General features: G+C 42.1%; 1 protein-coding gene and 1 non-coding gene across 2 annotated transcripts; one reads left to right on the forward strand and one right to left on the reverse strand.

The window, feature by feature from the left end:
- The first annotated feature begins 3,749 nt into the window (after positions 1 to 3,749).
- Positions 3,750 to 4,289, forward strand: LOC145952355 (uncharacterized). The gene is made up of 2 exons (XM_083064703.1): positions 3,750 to 3,927; positions 4,009 to 4,289. Exons 1-2 carry the CDS (start codon positions 3,750 to 3,752, stop codon positions 4,287 to 4,289), a joined length of 459 nt encoding a protein of 152 aa, XP_082920829.1.
- Positions 4,290 to 14,322: 10,033 nt separating this feature from the next.
- On the reverse strand, positions 14,323 to 15,875 carry LOC109809665 (uncharacterized). The gene is made up of 2 exons (XR_014430319.1): positions 14,922 to 15,875; positions 14,323 to 14,829 (listed from the first exon to the last, which is right to left on the reverse strand). It is a non-coding gene; the product is annotated as an uncharacterized LOC109809665 (transcript).
- Between the last annotated feature and the right edge of the window lie 2,195 nt (positions 15,876 to 18,070).

Here is an 18,070-nt window from a genome sequence, read left to right on the forward strand (position 1 = left end):
ATTGTACTATTTGTACTGCGAAGAGCTCCAAGCTCGGCCTCACAGCGCAAGACGACCTCGGACACGCATTGTGTGACGTCAGCTCGTCATTCAAATAGGTCATAACAGATCTCGGGCCCAAGGCCCAGAAGAACCCTAATTCACACCAAGGTACGTGCATTACTTATATGATACATATACTCGCGCAAACCCTAACTTTAGCATCAAAGTCTCTTTTGCAGGTACCACCCCCATCTTGGAACACGAGACGTACCCGTGAAGGAGGCTCACAATCTTACCCAACAGATCGTCCTTACCACCGATCTCTGGTAAGAACATTTGGCGCCCACCGTGGGGCCAATCAAGATAGCTCTTATCGGCCATGCTTATGGTTTTTACCAGAAGCCATAGCAGACGCGCAACAGACGGCCTAGATCACGCAACTACCATGGACAACGAAGCAGCATTGAGAAGGCTGATCGAGCAGGTCGAGCAGATGTGGTAGCAACACACCGCCGATCTGTAAAACATGCGTGCCAAGCACGAAACTGACCTAGCCGCGATGCGAACCACCAATGAAGCAGACCTAGTGGCACTGCGCGCCGAGAATGAGCGTATCCGCGCTCAGCTACCACGCCGCACCTCTGATCAACCCCCTTCAACCGAGTCACCTAAACGAGGAAGAGTGGCACTCGGTTTCTCAACCGCCAACAGCGCATAGGACACCGACTCCAAAGCCGACCACACATCGATCACACGCGCCGACAAACAGGTCGGCCCATGAGATCAGCAATGCCCCTGCACACGTCACGGGAAATCAAGCGACCTTCCGCCGTCATCCTTTTGTGGATGGCATCATGGAAACACCCCTCCCCTTTGGGTGGAAGCCTCTCCACATCGACCGTTACGACGGCACGACAGATCCGGACGAGCACATCGACCTCTATACTACACAGACGATTCACAGCCTCGGACAGGGCGACGATGAACCACTACGGACGTTCATGGAACGCTTTGCCGGCATCTCGGTGAAGATTCGGAACCTGAATCCCGAAGTCGCCTTACACGCCATGCTCATGGCACTCAAGCCAGGACCGTTCGTCGACAGTCTGTGCCATGAAGCCCCTCGCGACATGGATGAGCTCCGCGCTCGTGCTGCGGGCTACATCCAGATGGAGGAGCACTCCGCTTTTCGTGACCAAGTTCGCGGCAAGGGGCCAATGAAGCCAGAACAGGGCCACAAGGACAAGATCAAGGTCAACAATGACAGCCAGTTCAAGAAGTCGGCTAGGGCAAACAGAGGGGGAAGATACGACTTCTATACTCCCCTGAACACGCCCCGAGTACATATCCTGGAGGAGGCCAGTAACAGCAACTTGGTCACCCTGCCACCACCAGGTCACACCCCCAACAGTGCTGACAAATCCAAGCATTGCTGGTATCATAGAAATCATGGTCACACCATTGAAGAGTGTCGTACACTCCGAGACCGCATTGAAGAACTCATCCAGGTAGGCCACCTCGGCCAATATGTCCAGCGACAGCAAGGTCACGGAGGGGGCTACAGCAGATGAGGACGAGGCAGAGGTCGTGGTTCGGGATCTCGCACGGACCAACCCTCTAGCTCTCAGCAAAATGCCGGTGGAGCAGTGCAAGCCGAGGTAAGCCAAGAAACAATGTCAGCTCCTCTACGAGGAGTAATCAACACCATTGCAGGTGGCTTTGCAGGGGGAGGCTCCAGCAGCTCAGCTCGAAAAAGACACCTGCGTAGTTTCAACGGCGTCCACTCCACCACCTCAGCCTCGCACCAGAGCTCACTGCCGATCACCTTCACCAACGACGACTATGCTGGCATCTGCCCCAACCAGGACGACCCAATGGTCATCGCCGTGGAGGTCGCCAACTGGGAGGTCCACAAGACGTTGATCGACCAAGGAAGCTCGGCCGACGTCCTCTATTGGCCGACGTTCCTCAGGTTAGACATCCCTCACTCCCTTATCCAACCTCACACAGAGCCACTAGTTGGATTTGCAGGAGAGCAAGTTCACACTCGAGGGTACGTGGATCTTCTGACGACCTTCGGAACCTCTCTGGATACAAGGAGGATTATGGTCCAATACCTCCTCGTGGAAGCCAACACCTCCTATAACCATCATTGGGAGGCCGACGTTAAATCAACTCGGAGTAGTGGTGTCCACCCCGCACCTCACCATGAAGTTCCCAGGAAGTGACGGTAAGATCATCTCCGTCAAAGCAAACCAGAAGACAGCCCGGCAGTGCTACGCCGAAAGCCTGAAGGTCTCCTCGCCCGACGAACGCCGTCGAAGCGATCCTCCCACAGTGGCTCATATCGCCCAAGTGGATATCACCGACCTCGATCCGAGGTCAGACTACCATGATGAATGACCAAGTCCCATCGACGAGCTCGATGACCTCCAGATCGAGAGTCTTCCTGGGCAGTGCACGAAATTTAGCAGGTAGTTGAACCCAGACTTACGACAACAGCTCGAAGCTGAGATCCTCATGAACGCGATCTCTTTGCATGGTCCAGTGCCGACATGCCAGGCATAGACGCCGACTTCATCTGTTACAGGTTAGCAATTCATAAGGAGGCGAAACCAGTGGCCTAGAGGAAAAGGAAAGTCGGTGGCGAGAAGCGGGAAGCCATCATCACCGAGACACAGAAATTACTAAACGTCGGCTTCATCCGTGAAGTTAGATACACCACATGGCTGGAAAATGTGGTTCTGGTGAAGAAGAGCTCGGGGAAGTGGCGCATGTGCGTCGACTACACCGACCTAAACAAAGCATGCCCCAAGGACTCATATCCTTTGCCGAGTATCGACAGACTGGTTGACGGAGCATCCGGGCACGCCCTCCTCAGTTTTTTCGATGCTTACTCCGGGTACAACTAGATCCTGATGTACCCACCAGACGAGGTGCATACGTCGTTCATCACCGACCGCGCCAATTATTGCTACAAGGTGATGCCCTTCAGCCTAAAAAATGCAGGAGCCACCTACTAGCGGCTAATGGACAAGGTTTTCCACCAGAAAATCGGCCGCAACATGGAGGTCTACGTCGACGACATGGTGGTCAAAACCACCTCAGCCGGAACCCATGTTGCCGACCTCGCCGAGGTATTCGGCTAGATCAGGAGACACAACATGCGTCTCAACCCAGAGAAATGCGTCTTCGGCATCCAGGGAGGTAAGTTCTTGGGTTTCATGATCACTAATAGGGGGATCAAGGCCAACCCGGAAAAATGCAAAGCCATCATCCAGATGAAGAGTCCCCAGACCGTGAAGGACATCCAGCGTCTGGCAGGAAGGTTGGTCTCCCTTTCCCGTTTCATCCCCAGGTTAGCGGACAAGGCAGAGCCCATCTTCACCCTGCTGCGCAAGCCAAAGAACTTCGAGTGGACGGACCAATGCGAGGAGGCTTTCAAAAGCTTCGAAACCTTTCTCACGACCCCGCCAATCCTGTAGAGGCTGGATCACAAAACTGACCTCCTCCTCTACTTGGCCGTAGTAGAAAGTGCCATCAGCACAATTATAGTACAAGAGCACCAGAAAGTGCAAACACCAATCTACTTCATCAGCCGAGTACTCCAAGACACGGAGAAACGGTACCAGACCATTGAAAAGCTCGCATTGGCACTTGTCACGGTAGCCAGGCATCTTCGACCTTATTTCTAGAGTCACCAAGTGGTCGTCAAGATCAACTACCCAATCAAGCAGATCCTGAGGAAGCCAAAGCTCGCCGGGCGGATGATAGCCTGGTCGGTAGAATTGTCCGAATTTGACATCCAGTACGAAAGTCGCGGTGCCCTGAAAGCTCAATGCCTAGCCGACTTCGTAGCCAAACTCACGCCCACCTCAGCTGAAGAGCCACAGGTATGGACTTTGCACGTTGACGGATCCTCCAACTCTAAAGGTGGTGGTGCAGGTATCATCTAAGAGGCACCGAACCAAGTCACTTTGAAGCAATCCCTCAAGTTCAGCTTCAAGGTGACCAACAACTAGGCAGAGTATGAGGTACTTCTCGCGGGGCTAAGGCTGGCTCATGACCTCGGGGCTCGGAGAGTGAGTTGCAACAGCGACTCGAAACTCATGGTAGAGCAGCTCAGCGGAACATACCAGGCCAAGGATGTTCTCCTGCAACAGTATTTCCACATGGCATCACAGCAGATCTCGTCCTTCGACGAGTTCACTATACAGCATGTACTGCGAGAACAAAACACTAGAGTTGACCTCCTTTCAAAGCTCGCCAGCACCAAACGCCCTGGACAACATCGGACCATCATCTAGGAAACCTTGCACTCACCCCGCCTAGACGACAAGGTCGTCAACACTAGCGACAGCGAAGACCAGGGATGGATGACCAGCATCTGGAGCTACTTGAAGGTAGGAGTTTTGCCCAAGGATAAGGACGAAGCTCGGAAGATGAGGATGAAGTCGGCAAAGTTCGTGATTGTCGACGACGAACTGTTCAAGCGTGGCATCTCCACCCCACTGCTCAAGTGCTTAACCGCACCTCAGGCAGCCTATGTCATCGAGGAGATCCACCAAGGCATATGTGGCATGCATTCCGGGGCGCGCTCAATGGCGACCAGAGTACTCCGAGCAAGATACTACTGGCCCACTCTGAAGTCGGATTGCCAGGACTACGTGCAGAAGTGCAAAGAATGCCAGAAGTTCGGCAACTCACATCGGCAGCCACCCGAAACTCTTCACCAGATGATGTCGTCATGGCCTTTTTCCCGGTGGGGAATCGACATCCTCGGGCCATTCCCCCCCGCGAAAGGTCAACTCAAGTTCCTCCTAGTGGCGATCGATTATTTCACCAAGTGGATCGAAGCATGCCCACTCGCCAAGATCACCACCGAAAATGTACAAAGATTCACCTGGAGGAATATTGTTTGCAGATTCGAAATCCCTCACACTCTCGTCACTGACAACGGCAGGCAGTTCATCGCACAAGGCTTCGACGACTTCCTTTGTGAGCTCGGTATCAAGCATCTCCCAACCTCGGTGGAACACCCCCAGACCAATGGCCAGGCTGAAGCCGCCAACAAGGTCATCCTCCGAGAACTTAAGAAGTGACTAGGGAACGCTAAAGGAAAATGAGCCGATGAGCTTCCCAGCATCCTCTGGGCGTATCATTGCACCCCCCAATCAACGACGCAAGAAACACCTTACAGGCTGACTTACGGAGCTGATGCAATGATTCTAGTGGAAATCGGAGAGACATCTCACCGACGCCAAGTCTTCAACAGCGAGCAGAACGCTCAAGAGTTAGAAGCTGACCTCGACCTAGTCAACGAGCTTAGGGACGAAGCTCAAATCCACGAAGAGGCCTGCAAGCTCCGAGCTTCCAGAAGATACAACACGCGAGTGCGACCTCGCTCTTTCCGAGTTGGCGACCTGGTGTGGCGATTATTAGGCGAAGCACGGAAAGACACGTCAGATGGAAAACTCGCACCCACTTGGGGTGGCCCATTCCGAGTTGTAGAGAACTTGGAGAACGGAGCATACCGATTAGAAGAACTCAGCGGAAAGCCCATACCGCGAACTTGGAATGCCACGCATCTCAAGTTTTACTTCAGTTAAACTTTGTATGAATGAGCTGTGCAGTTTTTTCCCACCTCAGTCTTTTATCCCAAAAAACAGAAAAATAGGTTTTGGATGAGAGGGCTTTTAACGAGGCACATTTACACAATTAATAAAATAACTCATTATTTTCATTCATATTCTCCTAGCTTTAAGTCATTATACCATAAAACATTTCATGCTAGGCCGAGGTCGAGTTCGAACCTTGGCACAACTTATCTTACTTTGCGCCGAGGTCGAATCCGAACCTTGGCCCAACTTATCTTACCCCTAGTTAAGGTCGAGTTCGAGCCTTAACACAACATATTTTACTTTACGCCAAAGTCGAATTCGAACCTTGGCCCGGCTTATCTCGCTATTAATCAAGGTTGAGTACGAACCCTAAATACGTTTCGCTCAAATCTAAGGTCGAATCCGAACCTTGGTATAAACAACCCAAGGTCGAGCTCGAACCTTGGTATAAACAACTCAAGGTCGAATTCGAACCTTGGTGTAAACAACTCAAGGTCGAGTTCGAACCTTGGTATAAACAACTCAAGGTCGAGTTCGAACCTTGGAATAAACAACTCAAGGTCGAGTTCGAACCTTGGAATAGTCAACTCAAGGTCGAGTTCGAACCTTGGCATAATCCACTCAAGGTCGAGTTCGAACCTGGGCATAATTAATTCAAGGCCGAGTTCGAACCTCGGTATAATCCATTCAAGGTCAAGTTTGAACCTCACAGCGGAACATCCCGATCTCACCCAAGGTCGGATTTGAACCTTGGAACAAATCGCTTTGTTTTAAATCGGGTCAAAGCGCCACAAAGAACAAAAATACACAGCAATTGCTAAACGTGTTTTCAAATCGCGCAAACAGGAAAAAATCGAGCCTAAACGCGAAGACAAAGAAAAACGCAACAGCAAATAAGCAAAAAATATATACACAACAATGTTTGCAGAGTTAAACACATGAATTCAAGGGAAAAAATCAAACAGAGAAAAATAAACTAGGTTATTACAAAAGTGGCCTAGGCGGAGGCGTTTTCACTAGAGCTCTCCTCGAGCTCATCCTCCTTCACCAGCTTTCCAAAGCGGACCTCTTTCTCCACGTGCATAGCAGAGAAGTCGAACCTCGGAGCAAGTAGCCTAGCCTGGCGAGCTGCCTAGAGGAATCCCCTCTTATGCTCAAATATGACAACTCGCTCGGTCTCCTCGAGCTTCTTCTCCAGCCCCGGCCTCGCCGCATCCAGCCTTGCAAGGTCCACCCTCAAAGCGGCTACCTCCTCCTCTTTACCACCAAGAAGCACCTCGTCACAAAGACGCTTCTCGGCCGCTGCCACCAGGTCCGCCTTCAGAGACGTCACCTCGTCTTCCAGGGAGCGCACCCGACCTCGAGAGGACGTCACCTCATCTTCCAAAGAACGCACCCGTTCCCGAGAAGAGGTGGCAAGCTCCTGCAACTCACTCACCTGGGAAGCATAAGACTCATTCGACCGCAAGCCGATCTCTAGAGACTTCTAAACCCTCGAGAGATCTCCCCTTGTAACTCGGAGCTCCGCCTCATTCTGCCCCTTGGCCTCGCCAAGGGCGACCCTCAAAGCCCTATTCTCCTCCTCCAATGGCTGGACACGGGCCCTCATCTTCTCAAGGTCCTTCTGCTGCTTGGCCCACTTGTGCTTCCAGTGATCCACAATGGTCATGCTTCTCTGCAAGAAGACCTCAGTAGCATCCAAACCTTCCACCGGCCCAGCCGACTCGATCATAGCTTGATCAGTCGTGCTCAGCGAGGAACGGGAGAAGAACTTCTCCGAGGTAACCCCCGCACTCCACAAAGAGCTGATGTCCTCTGAGGCGCTCACGTGGTCTAGCCACACCTGGGAGGAACCCTTCACGAAGCGCTGGGCGAGGTACTGGGTTCTGGGGGCCCCCTTTGACTGGCCAAACGGCGGCGCCGAGGTCGCTGGTGCAGAAGTTGGGACCTCAGAGCTGGGCCCTTTGCTGCGGGCCTCGGCAGAAACAGAGGCAGGCACCTCTTGCCCGGCAACGGGGGGGTCCACCCCTGGCACCCCCGAATTCAGAGCCACCGGGACCTCAGCAGCATTCCCTACCTACAAAAATCAAGATAAGATCTCCTTTTAGGACAAAGCTCAACCAGAACGCAGTATAAAAGGAAGGCCACAAAGCAAGCACTTACCTCGGCGACCTGAACGACTTGCTCAGCAGCCGGGGTCACCATCTTGGCAGCTTGAGCAACGGGCTCAGCGACCTGCCCCGTCTCCTCAGTGGCCACTTGAGGAGCCTCCTTGGGCGGCGGACTTCCGGTGAGATCCACTGCGTCAGCATCAGCAGCCTTGGAGGTCACCTCCTCGGCATCTGGAGAGGCAGAGGTCCCCCCGACCTCTTTCTTTTTCTGTTCATCTTTAGAGGGGCGACCTCCTCTTCTCGAGGCTCGGGGACCTCGATTTCAACAACATTGTAGCGATGTTTCAGCTCACGCCACTTGTTTCTGCCCATTATGCTTGCAAACAGAAAGAACAAACACATCAGCAAGATAAGCTTCTACAAATCCTAACAATCTAAGAAAAACGGGATACTCACTCTCTAAGCCCCTCTCCTTGTACGCCGAGTTCGCAAGCGACAGGATGAGCTTGCAATCCAGCGGGCGAGGAAGCGCTTCTAGGTTTTTAATGGCGGCCGACTCTGCCGTCGTCATTTGCAATTTCCCTTCCCCGTGAAATCTAGACGGGGCTTGCCGCCAATAGAAGGGAAACTTCGGCAACCCGCCGAAGTAGAACGCCCCATCCTCCAACGGGTCGACGTCCACAAGCGCCACCCGAAAAAATTCTTGCTTGAAATTTTTATAGGATTAGGAGTAAAGGGTAAACAGACCCCCGTCTTTACTCCCACTCAAAGACAGTAAGCCATAAGGAGGAACCCCTATTTTCAACTGGTAAAAATGGAGAAAAACGGGAAGAGACGCCCCTATCCCGAGAACTGAACACAGGACTTGAAAAGCCCACAGAAAACCCCAACTATTTGGGTGCAGACACCTAAATCCCTAAAAAAACACTGATAGACATAGAAATGGGGAGGATCAGTAGAACTCCCCATGTACACACGTTCACCGGCCTGACAAGGTTCAAGTCGGATCATCTGGGAGATGGAAGGGTCACAGATCCTATGCGACCTCCAAACTGCATTGACCTCAAGGAAGGACCTAAACACACTTTGGCACTCCCCCACATCGCGCCTGACTCAGTCGTACCCAAGAATGGCTGGAATGAGGTCCTTAGGCGGGTTCTTCTTTTCAGTAGCGGCCGCCCTGGCAGCCACCGCCTTGCCGCGCGCCTTGCCCTTACCTCTGGCAGGCGTAGAAGAGGCAACACCACTATCACTAGCCATTGAGAAAAAAAAAAGACTCGGGGACAGAAGATTCGAAAAGAAGGAGAAAAAACCCCAGAAGAGGGAGAAGATTGAGAAATCGAAGTACCTGGTACTCCTTTGATAAATGAAAAGATAGAAACGAGAAGAGGAAAACTCGGTGGCCGGAGAGAGCGACGGAGGAAAACGGAGATGGCAGAAGCAAGAAGACAAAGAAAATCGGCGTGCTCAAGAAGCCAGAGAGGAAAGAGAATGCAAAAGGTAAAGTGAAAGGAGAAGAGGCGCGAGGGAAAGAAAAGGTTTTCCCCAAAATTCAAACGGCCACAACACGTGTCGACCAGGGGACAAAACTGGCGACACATTTAATGAGCCCATCACGACAAACACAGCCATCATTACATAACCGTCAGTTCCCATTAACGCGCCGCCTACACGTTTCCAAGAACAAGGCGACGGTTACGACACATGGCATATTGACAGATAAGCGTACGCGAAGGGTCACGGCCACTTGACGAGCTCGGTCTTAACTCCTCGACCTACGATCTTCAGAGCTCGGGGGGCTCGTGTACTATCCGTACTGCGAAGCCGAGCTCCAAGCTCGGCCTCACAGCGCAAGACGACCTCGGACACGCGCTGTGTGACGTCAGCTCGTCATTCAAATAGGTCATAACAGATCTCGGGCCCAAGGCCCAGAAGAACCCTAATTCACACCAAGGTATGTGCATTACTTATACGAGACATATACTCACGCAAACCCTAACTTTAGCATCGGAGTCTCTTTTGCAGGTACCACCCCCATCTTGGAACACGAGACGTACCCATGAAGGAGGCTCACCAATTTTACCCAGTAGATCGTCCCTACCACCGATCTCCGGTAAGAACAGTAGTAAATTACATTTTCATGATAATCTATTACTTTATGTTTATACATGGAAATACTAAAAAATCAAATTCTTGGTTTCTTAAAAAACTTGATTAGTTCCTGAATTAAGCATTCATCATCATCATCAAACATAAACAAACACACAAACATGCCTACATGTATTTCAATCAATACAATATCCTTTTGCATTGGCTTAAGCAACATCTATATAATACATCATCAAAACTAAAACAATCTTCAGGAGTCTTCAAGATGTTCCATCATCTCTAACAATCTCCATCATCTCAACAGATCTTAGATCCCTCAATACAAACACTACATATTTTGGTAAGAAAACGTTTTCGAAAAGTCACTATTTCAGACTTTGTAAGACGAAGTAGCGTTTGTAAGACTAAGCAAATAAGATGAAGCATACAATTGTTCTTAACGTCCATTATTTTTTATGATTGACACTTTAGAATTTTTAAATAAATGTTTTATACCTTAATAGATCAAAAGTCATTGTCTTGAAACTCACATTCTATTAAAAGTGTATAAAAGCATGTAGAGTATCAAAACAAAGGACAAATATCCTGAATTTCATGGAAAAGGCATAGGAAAAGGACTACAACCTCACTGCTCACTGACTTTGCTTCCTATTATTACCATTTTTCTAAACAAAGGACAAATATCTTCTTTAATTGTTTTCTTATACTTGAACGTTAGTTGTAATCATGTTTAAAAGAGACAACAACTGCAACCTTGTAATATCTTCATAATCATTGTTATAGGGTAGAGTCTGGAGAGGCTTGATTGTAAAAGAATATTGGAGGTTAAGCTTGGAGAGGTTTATTTGTAAAAAGAATACTTAAGTAATGACTTGAAAAAGTCAGTCAAAGAACACTTGCGTTGAACTAGAAGTGTCTTAATAAAAGAATACTTATAACTTTTTTGAAAGTTAGTGAAACTCAATCTAGTTGGATTGAGAACTGAACGTAACTTCGGTGGTTGAGGTAAATCAGTATAAAAACTTCTTGTATTTATTGATTACTCTTACTAACCCTTTGTTTGTGACAAATACTACTTCACATACTTGCAAATGTGCGAGTTTTTTTTATATACACTATTCAACCTCCTTACTAGTGTCTATTTTTTCTCCACACTTATACTAAAAGTATAATATATCATGCTTCATTAAAAATGTTTTAAGTTCTTTCTCTCATATTTCATTATTTTCCATATTTAAATTTTAAATTAGTTGGGGAATGTTAGAAATTTATATTATAATTTAATATTTAAATATATAATTGTTTTTTGTTTTTATTTTAATCAAACTTTTTTATTATGTCCAAGTTCATTGCATTTGACCTAGTATGTTTTTTTTCCTCTTTTGGTTTTAGTAACTGGTGCATAAATGTGTTGATTGATTTCAAATGCTATTCATTGGTGATTTAGCAATATACTTTATGACTCATAATGTTTTTTTTTTAAACGTTAGTAAATTCTGGTTATCGTAGGTAAGCAACATTTATGTTGCGAGACTACATTCTTTTTATTTGTTTCATTTAGAATAATACGATGTGTATCTTTATGAATATTAGTGCCGAAAGAAAAATAAAAGGATACACTATTTTCACTCATCTTTCTACCTTAAAAAAGTATTTCTACTACTAAATATTTTTGGAAATAATGTTCTTTAGTTCGGGAATCTTTTACTGTACTTGAATGATCTAATAGGTCGAGGTATGTTGAGAGAGGAGTGCACTATAAATTCTAATTACCAGTGCAATTGAGGCATTTTTCTCTCTAAGGATAACGTTTTGTATGCTTCAACTTAGGCTAATTTAATCCTTTTTTATTTCTTAATTTAATTTACTCTTTGTATTTAATTGGTTGTTACTAATTGCTCTATTTTTATTTTTGAAGTATTCATTGTATTGTTGATATTGACTTTCTCACTAAATTTAATTATTTATTTATTTGTGCTTTATTAATATATTTTCCAAAGGTATTAACATCTCCGTCTCTACTCTCAACTTTAATAATCAGGAAAAAATTGAACTTAGTCAACACAAGTTTTTCCCATCAAAGTCAAGATAGATTTGAGCGAGTATCCATGAGATCGGGTTCATTTTTCATACCTATCTAATCAATGAGCATTTATAGCCACTAACCCTCTCGACAAATTTCTTCTTAATTTTTTGCCCTTTTTCCCTTACTCTCTCCCCCTACTCTCCTTATTGTTGTTTTTGTGACTTTTGGATAAAAGCAAGATCATGACGACAATTTATTTCTTTATGATCTCTGATTGATCCATAAGCTGAGAAAGTCACGGTGGTGAGTCAATCAACAATGCTGAGAAAGGGTATAATGAAATGCATCACATATTTTGGTATGTGAAGCTTCACATAAGCCATTGGTGTTCACGCGCCACAATGATAATGACCATGGAACTTTAACTCTTAAAATCATGTTATAAATTTCTAGCTTTTGAGATTTTGAAATGCACACACACTTAGCTACATTTTCATTTTTATCATCTTCAAGAGTAAGATTTGCATGAAAAATTGAGAAGGAAAGGAAAAAGCTCGTTGCCTTTGTTGGACATAATCGAATCAGAATGATGATGACTCAATTTCTCAAATTCAATGGTGTGAACAGAAAACATTGTTTATTGAAGAGGTACCAAGTTGCGTCGCATAGGAACAATGCTAGTGTGTAATTTGGGGCGAAATGTTACTATATGACAATGTCGGTGAGATAAATCTAATAGTTAATAATAGTGGTGCACCATAGACCACTTGTAAACTTAACCCATTGTAGTCATTGTCTCAAAACATGGTAGGCTTTAAAAAGTTAAAGAAAATGCATTTATTTTTCAATAGATAAAGAGAAAATCATTATATCAACATTGATTAACACAAGTAGTGACAATTTGTTGTGTCTTTTAACTAAATTATTCAAGATTGAATCTTGACTTGAGTATGGAATAAACTATATTACGATCTCTGACAATGATAAGTTACTGCTTTTGATAGTAAATGCTTCATACCAATACTATGATTAACCAAAAAAAAAAAAAGAGAAAATCATTATTTAAAGATAAATATATTTTTTGTCTTTATAAGTTGGTCTTTTGTATTTTTTGTTCAAGTCTTTTTTTAAAAATTATTTCAATTAGTTCCATATTTTTATTATCTATTATCAAATTCAAGTACAAAACCTTTTCATTGACATTTCATAATATCATGTAAGCTTAAATATGTTTTTAATCTCTTAAATTTAAAATTGATCATTTTAGTCCCTATAATTTCAAAAAAAAAAAACAAATTTTATTTTAATTTTTATACTTAAATTTTGTTAAGGAATCTGTCAAATTCTATCATATAAAATATATCTAATGGTGTCTCAGTTAGTAAAAATAATCACATTAAATTTGGTTGATGTAGTTAATATTATTTCAATCTATCACTTTTAGATATGTTATTGATGACCTGAGAGACTAAAATAAGATTTTTCAAAATTGTAAGGACTAAAATAATAATTTTAAATTTAAGATACCAAAAATATATTTATCTTATATTTTGAAAAATTAAAAATATATTTAAACATATCACGTATCACATCTATCACATGATTTCAAATCAAACATGTCACACATCATCAACCCAACCCGATTTAGAAATTTTTGAAAAGCTATGTGCATATTGACCATCATTAGTTGTCCTACCCGTCCATTAGTATATTCATAAATTGTGTTACAGGGAGTGTACAATTGCGACTAATCCAATGCTTTTGTTTGTTATATATGTGCATATCATTATGATATATTATTTAAAACATAAAATTTATATATTAATATGCATATCATGAAAACAAAAATCATCACTAATCCAATAATTTTAGTTGTTATATATGTGGCAAAAAAAATTCTAGATATCATCTTAAATATAAATTTCATATAGTTAATATGTACAAAGCAAAAATAAAAATCCAATCATTTTTGTCTATTTAAAAACACCTTTAAGATATATTATCAATTTTATTAAAATTTAAGTGTATAAAATATATATGATATACATATTCTTTTTTTAAAAAAAATAATAGAGACCAAATTATGTAATTTAATTAGTAACTTATCAATTTGACATCTGATTGACTGATCCAATACTTTAACCAATTTTTCTAATTTTTAAAACATTGGTGCTAAGGATTAAATGATCATAAAATCTTTGTTCATTTGTACACCCATACTTATATTTTTCTTTTTAGCTATTTATTTACGTTTCGTTCGGAAAATAAGATTCCTATATGATTGAAAAACATCTCGAAACCAAGCTCGTGTATTTCAAAACACCTTTTGAAGTGGATAATATAACTAAGAGTGTCGATTCTAGATTCCTGGACATCCCACACAATGCAAGCACCCGCTACATACTCTTCATCTCTTTCTATCTCTTTTTTTCTTTTCTTGATATCACATAATGAATTTTCACCCACGTCCCTCTAATGTCAACGAAATTTTTCGTATAACGAAAGTGTAACTAAAACAGAGATCCACAATAAGACAAAATGTGTGTGAAACATTTCAGTCCCACTTAGTTACCATCTACATGCATGCATAATAATTGCCTCACACCACACACACATGGCATCTACATTCCGCAAGAACAAGGTCAATCGGAATAAGAAATATTATTATAATAAAACACATACCGAATTTCCCCATTGTGATTGGCCTTAGTTTTCAGCTAGGACATTCAACAAACACGTTGCGTGCCCCTTTATCCTCTCGGCGAGTTCAAACAGCGCCACAAACTCCAAGGAAAGGAAAAATCAAACGCAGATCAATCTTTATTGTTTGGAGCCACAGGCTCATCGGATGGGAGCCTCACTGTATCCACTAAAAGCGAATCAGTGGCAGCGGCATCGTGTTGTTGTTGCTGCTGTTGTTCGGCATTCACGAGGGTTTCAAGGTCCCTTATTCTGGAGCGCATCACGTTCGTAACTAGAACTGTCACAAAAAAAAAGGGGGGAAAGCGTGGAATTAATAGAATTAGTGGGTGTTGGGAAAATAGAGGGAGAGAGGATGCGAAGAGAAGGTACTGGCAGCGGTTCCAAAGGTCCAAAACCAGAGGATCTTGACGCCAAGGCTCTTCGGTTCCCGCGGCATGACCAAGTTACTTCCGCAATGTGCCAAGTGCAATTTGTCAGAAGGGAAAGGGAAAATGGGCCGGGCCGGGCTCGGTTCGGCGTAACTGAGAAATGGAGTGCGAGGGAGGATTGGCTTTTGTTAACTTTCTATTTTAGCTTTTATTTTATTTTTTTTAATGAAAAAAATGGTAGATAAGAGATGATATTTCAATGACTATTGAACATAAAGTTAATGTCAATGTTGGAATTCCTCAAATCAAGTATCAACGTTCATTACTAGTTAGCTAAAATTTGATAGTGTCTAATATGACACAATACCTTGTCGAACGAAAAGACGGCAGAAATTAATTAAAAAAATTATATATTTAAATATTATGAAATCTTCTTAAGTGGGTATGTTTACCAAAGTATTAATAACACTATTTCATTATAAATTTGTTACCTTATAAGGTATTTAAAAAATGAAAACACAAGGGATTGTTTGGTTTATTGTTTTCTATTTTTATTTTTAAAGAAATATAAAATAATATAGAAACATGTTGGGCTAAATTATTGAATAAGTGCACAATTGAAAGAAAGAAAAATGTCATTTTTAATATTTTATCTAAAAATAAAGACGAAGCAAATAAAATTTATAATTTTAACCTCAAATTTTCTTGTTACTCTTATACTTACCGAGAAGTATTCCTCCAAAGCTTTCAATTTGAAGTCCCTAGTCTTGTTAAGATTCATATCTTAAGGAAACTGATGAAGCTAACTTATAAAGGTTTTGATGATTACTAAAAGGGAAGTATGAAGATCAAATATGTGTATAAGATAAATAATGTTGTAATAGAGTAGTTTATAACTTGTATTGCTTTGTGTTTTATCTTTATACATGTTTAAGTGTTTGTGCTTTGTGCAAGTAACTAATCTTATCCTAACTAAAATAAAAATGGTATGATGATAATACAATGTGATTTGAAAAGCAATCTGAATGAAGAAATCAAGATTTTGAGAATTTACTCAAAATAATTGATTATTTACTTAAAATAATCGATTATTTGCTCTATTTTTCAGTAACCTGAAAAGCTCTACTGTAATAATCGATTATCTGGTGAAATAATCAATTATTCCATAATACACCTCTTTGGAATAATCGATTATCTTAAGAAATAATCGATTAAGTTGTTCTTGGATGATTTCTAGAATGACGAAGAAAAAAATAATCGATTATTCCTATAAATAATCTGAGAATGAAAACTTTATAAAAATAGTTTTCTCATTCAAAAATTGAACCAAGTGATATAGTGAGCAAACCTTTGTGGAATGTTGAATCTATGTGATCTTCTTGTAGTGTTTCTTTGCGAAAGTTTCAAAAAGACCAAGAAGTAAAACAATTTGTGAAAGTTTTTTTTAAGATCTCATCATCATCATCACTATCTTGAAGAAAAGATAAAGATTTCTCTTGAATTCCCATTCTGATTTGTTTAGCATACCAGGTGAATTCGTTCGTTACTTTTTAGGTGTAAAAGTAGTGAATCTTGAATAGGTCTCTCAAGTGTGGGAATTCTTGTAATGGGTGATTGCAAGAAGTATTTTCTTGGGGTTCAAGAAAAGTGATATCTTGTATGTAGAAGTAGATTGCATGTGTGTTGTGTGATTGTAAGCCTTCTGACATAAAGATAGTGGATAAATCTTAATTAGGTTTGATTAAGGATTGGATGTATATCACATGTGGAGTGGCTGAATTAGGATAAATATCTTTGCACTTTCTCTATCCTTATTCTTTTTTACTTGTGTAATCTTTGATTAATATCTTGACTTGATTAAATATGATTGCATATGATTTGTCACCCTTGAGTATTAAACATAAAGCCAATGACATACTGAAAATCTTTAAATTAAGTATCACCGTTCATTAATGGTTAGTTGAAATTCGGTAGTGTCTAATATGACCCAAAACCTTACTTGTCAAACTAAAAGTCAACAGAAACTTATCAAAGTAAATTTTCCTCTGACATTATGGAATATTAGCATTTAATTATAAATTTGTCACCTTATAAGGTATTTCAAAAGTGAAAATAAAAAAAATGAAAATACGAAGGATTGTTTGATTTATTATTTTCTATTTTTATTCTTAAATAAATATAAAATAATATAGAAACATGTTGGGCTAAATTTTTTAAGAAGTGCACAATTGAAAGAAAATAAAAATGTCATTTTTAATATTTTCTTTGAAAATGAAGACGAAGCAAATGAAATTCATAATTTTAACCCCAACTTTTCTTGTTACTCTTATACTTGTAGAGAAGTATTCCTCCAAAGCTTTCAATTCAAAGTCCCCCGTCTTTGGTCCTTGGCCTTTAAGATTGAGAATAGTGGTTTTACCTACAAAAATGACTATGATGCTTAAGTTAGGGGGTGTTCAAAGTGTTTGAGTATATTTTTCAATGTCAAAATGTACCTTATAGAGGTGAAATGCAAGTATTTATAAATGAGAAAATATTACCATTAAAGATCTTATCATTTAAGTGCATTTAAGACCTTTTATTGTTATGTAAGACTCAAACGTTACTTTCTACAAGACTTGATCTTATAGGAGTGTGTCTGGTAGGTTGAGAATTACTCATCATATGGGAATACTACATTTGGGCTAGGTGAGCACTATCGAATCCTTGTCATTTAGTTGATGTATCCATGATGTAAGGCTAAGAATCGATAAATGTTCAATATGGGAATCCGAGACCTATCCAGTACATTAGCCTCCCATGTCTTCAACTCTTGGGAGAAGAGTTCAATGCGTTATCAGTTGAAAATGATTTTTTTCCCAACTCTAAAATTTGAAATTGTTTCCCTCTGGATACGTTAGGCGTCAAGTGTAATGATGGCATGTCAGAAGCTCTATGATCACATAGGTGTGAAATATCTTGGGATGATGAAGTGTCGCGTCCATCTCCACCATTGATCTTAAAGGGATCTTATGGTTCAAAGAGACATGATGCTTCGTCTCTTAAAGCCCTCTGTATCTATAAATAAGGTCTCTTAGTCCTTAGAAGGATTCACATGTAACCTCTGCTTTTGAATACCCTAAGAACTAGCCTTCCTAAAATTTCCAAAAG

This window comes from Cajanus cajan, chromosome 10 (assembly GCF_000230855.2).
Source record: "Cajanus cajan strain Asha chromosome 10, NIPB_CcT2T_4, whole genome shotgun sequence".
Classification (NCBI taxonomy): Eukaryota; Viridiplantae; Streptophyta; class Magnoliopsida; order Fabales; family Fabaceae; genus Cajanus; species Cajanus cajan.

Coding starts and splice junctions, on each gene's coding strand:
- LOC145952355 (XM_083064703.1), top strand. CDS start 3,750: ATGATAGCCTGGTCGGTAGAATTGTCCGAATTTGACATCCAGTACGAA. Junction 3,928..4,008: donor CTCTAAAGGTGGTGGTGCAG/GTATCATCTAAG, acceptor ACAACTAGGCAG/AGTATGAGGTACTTCTCGCG.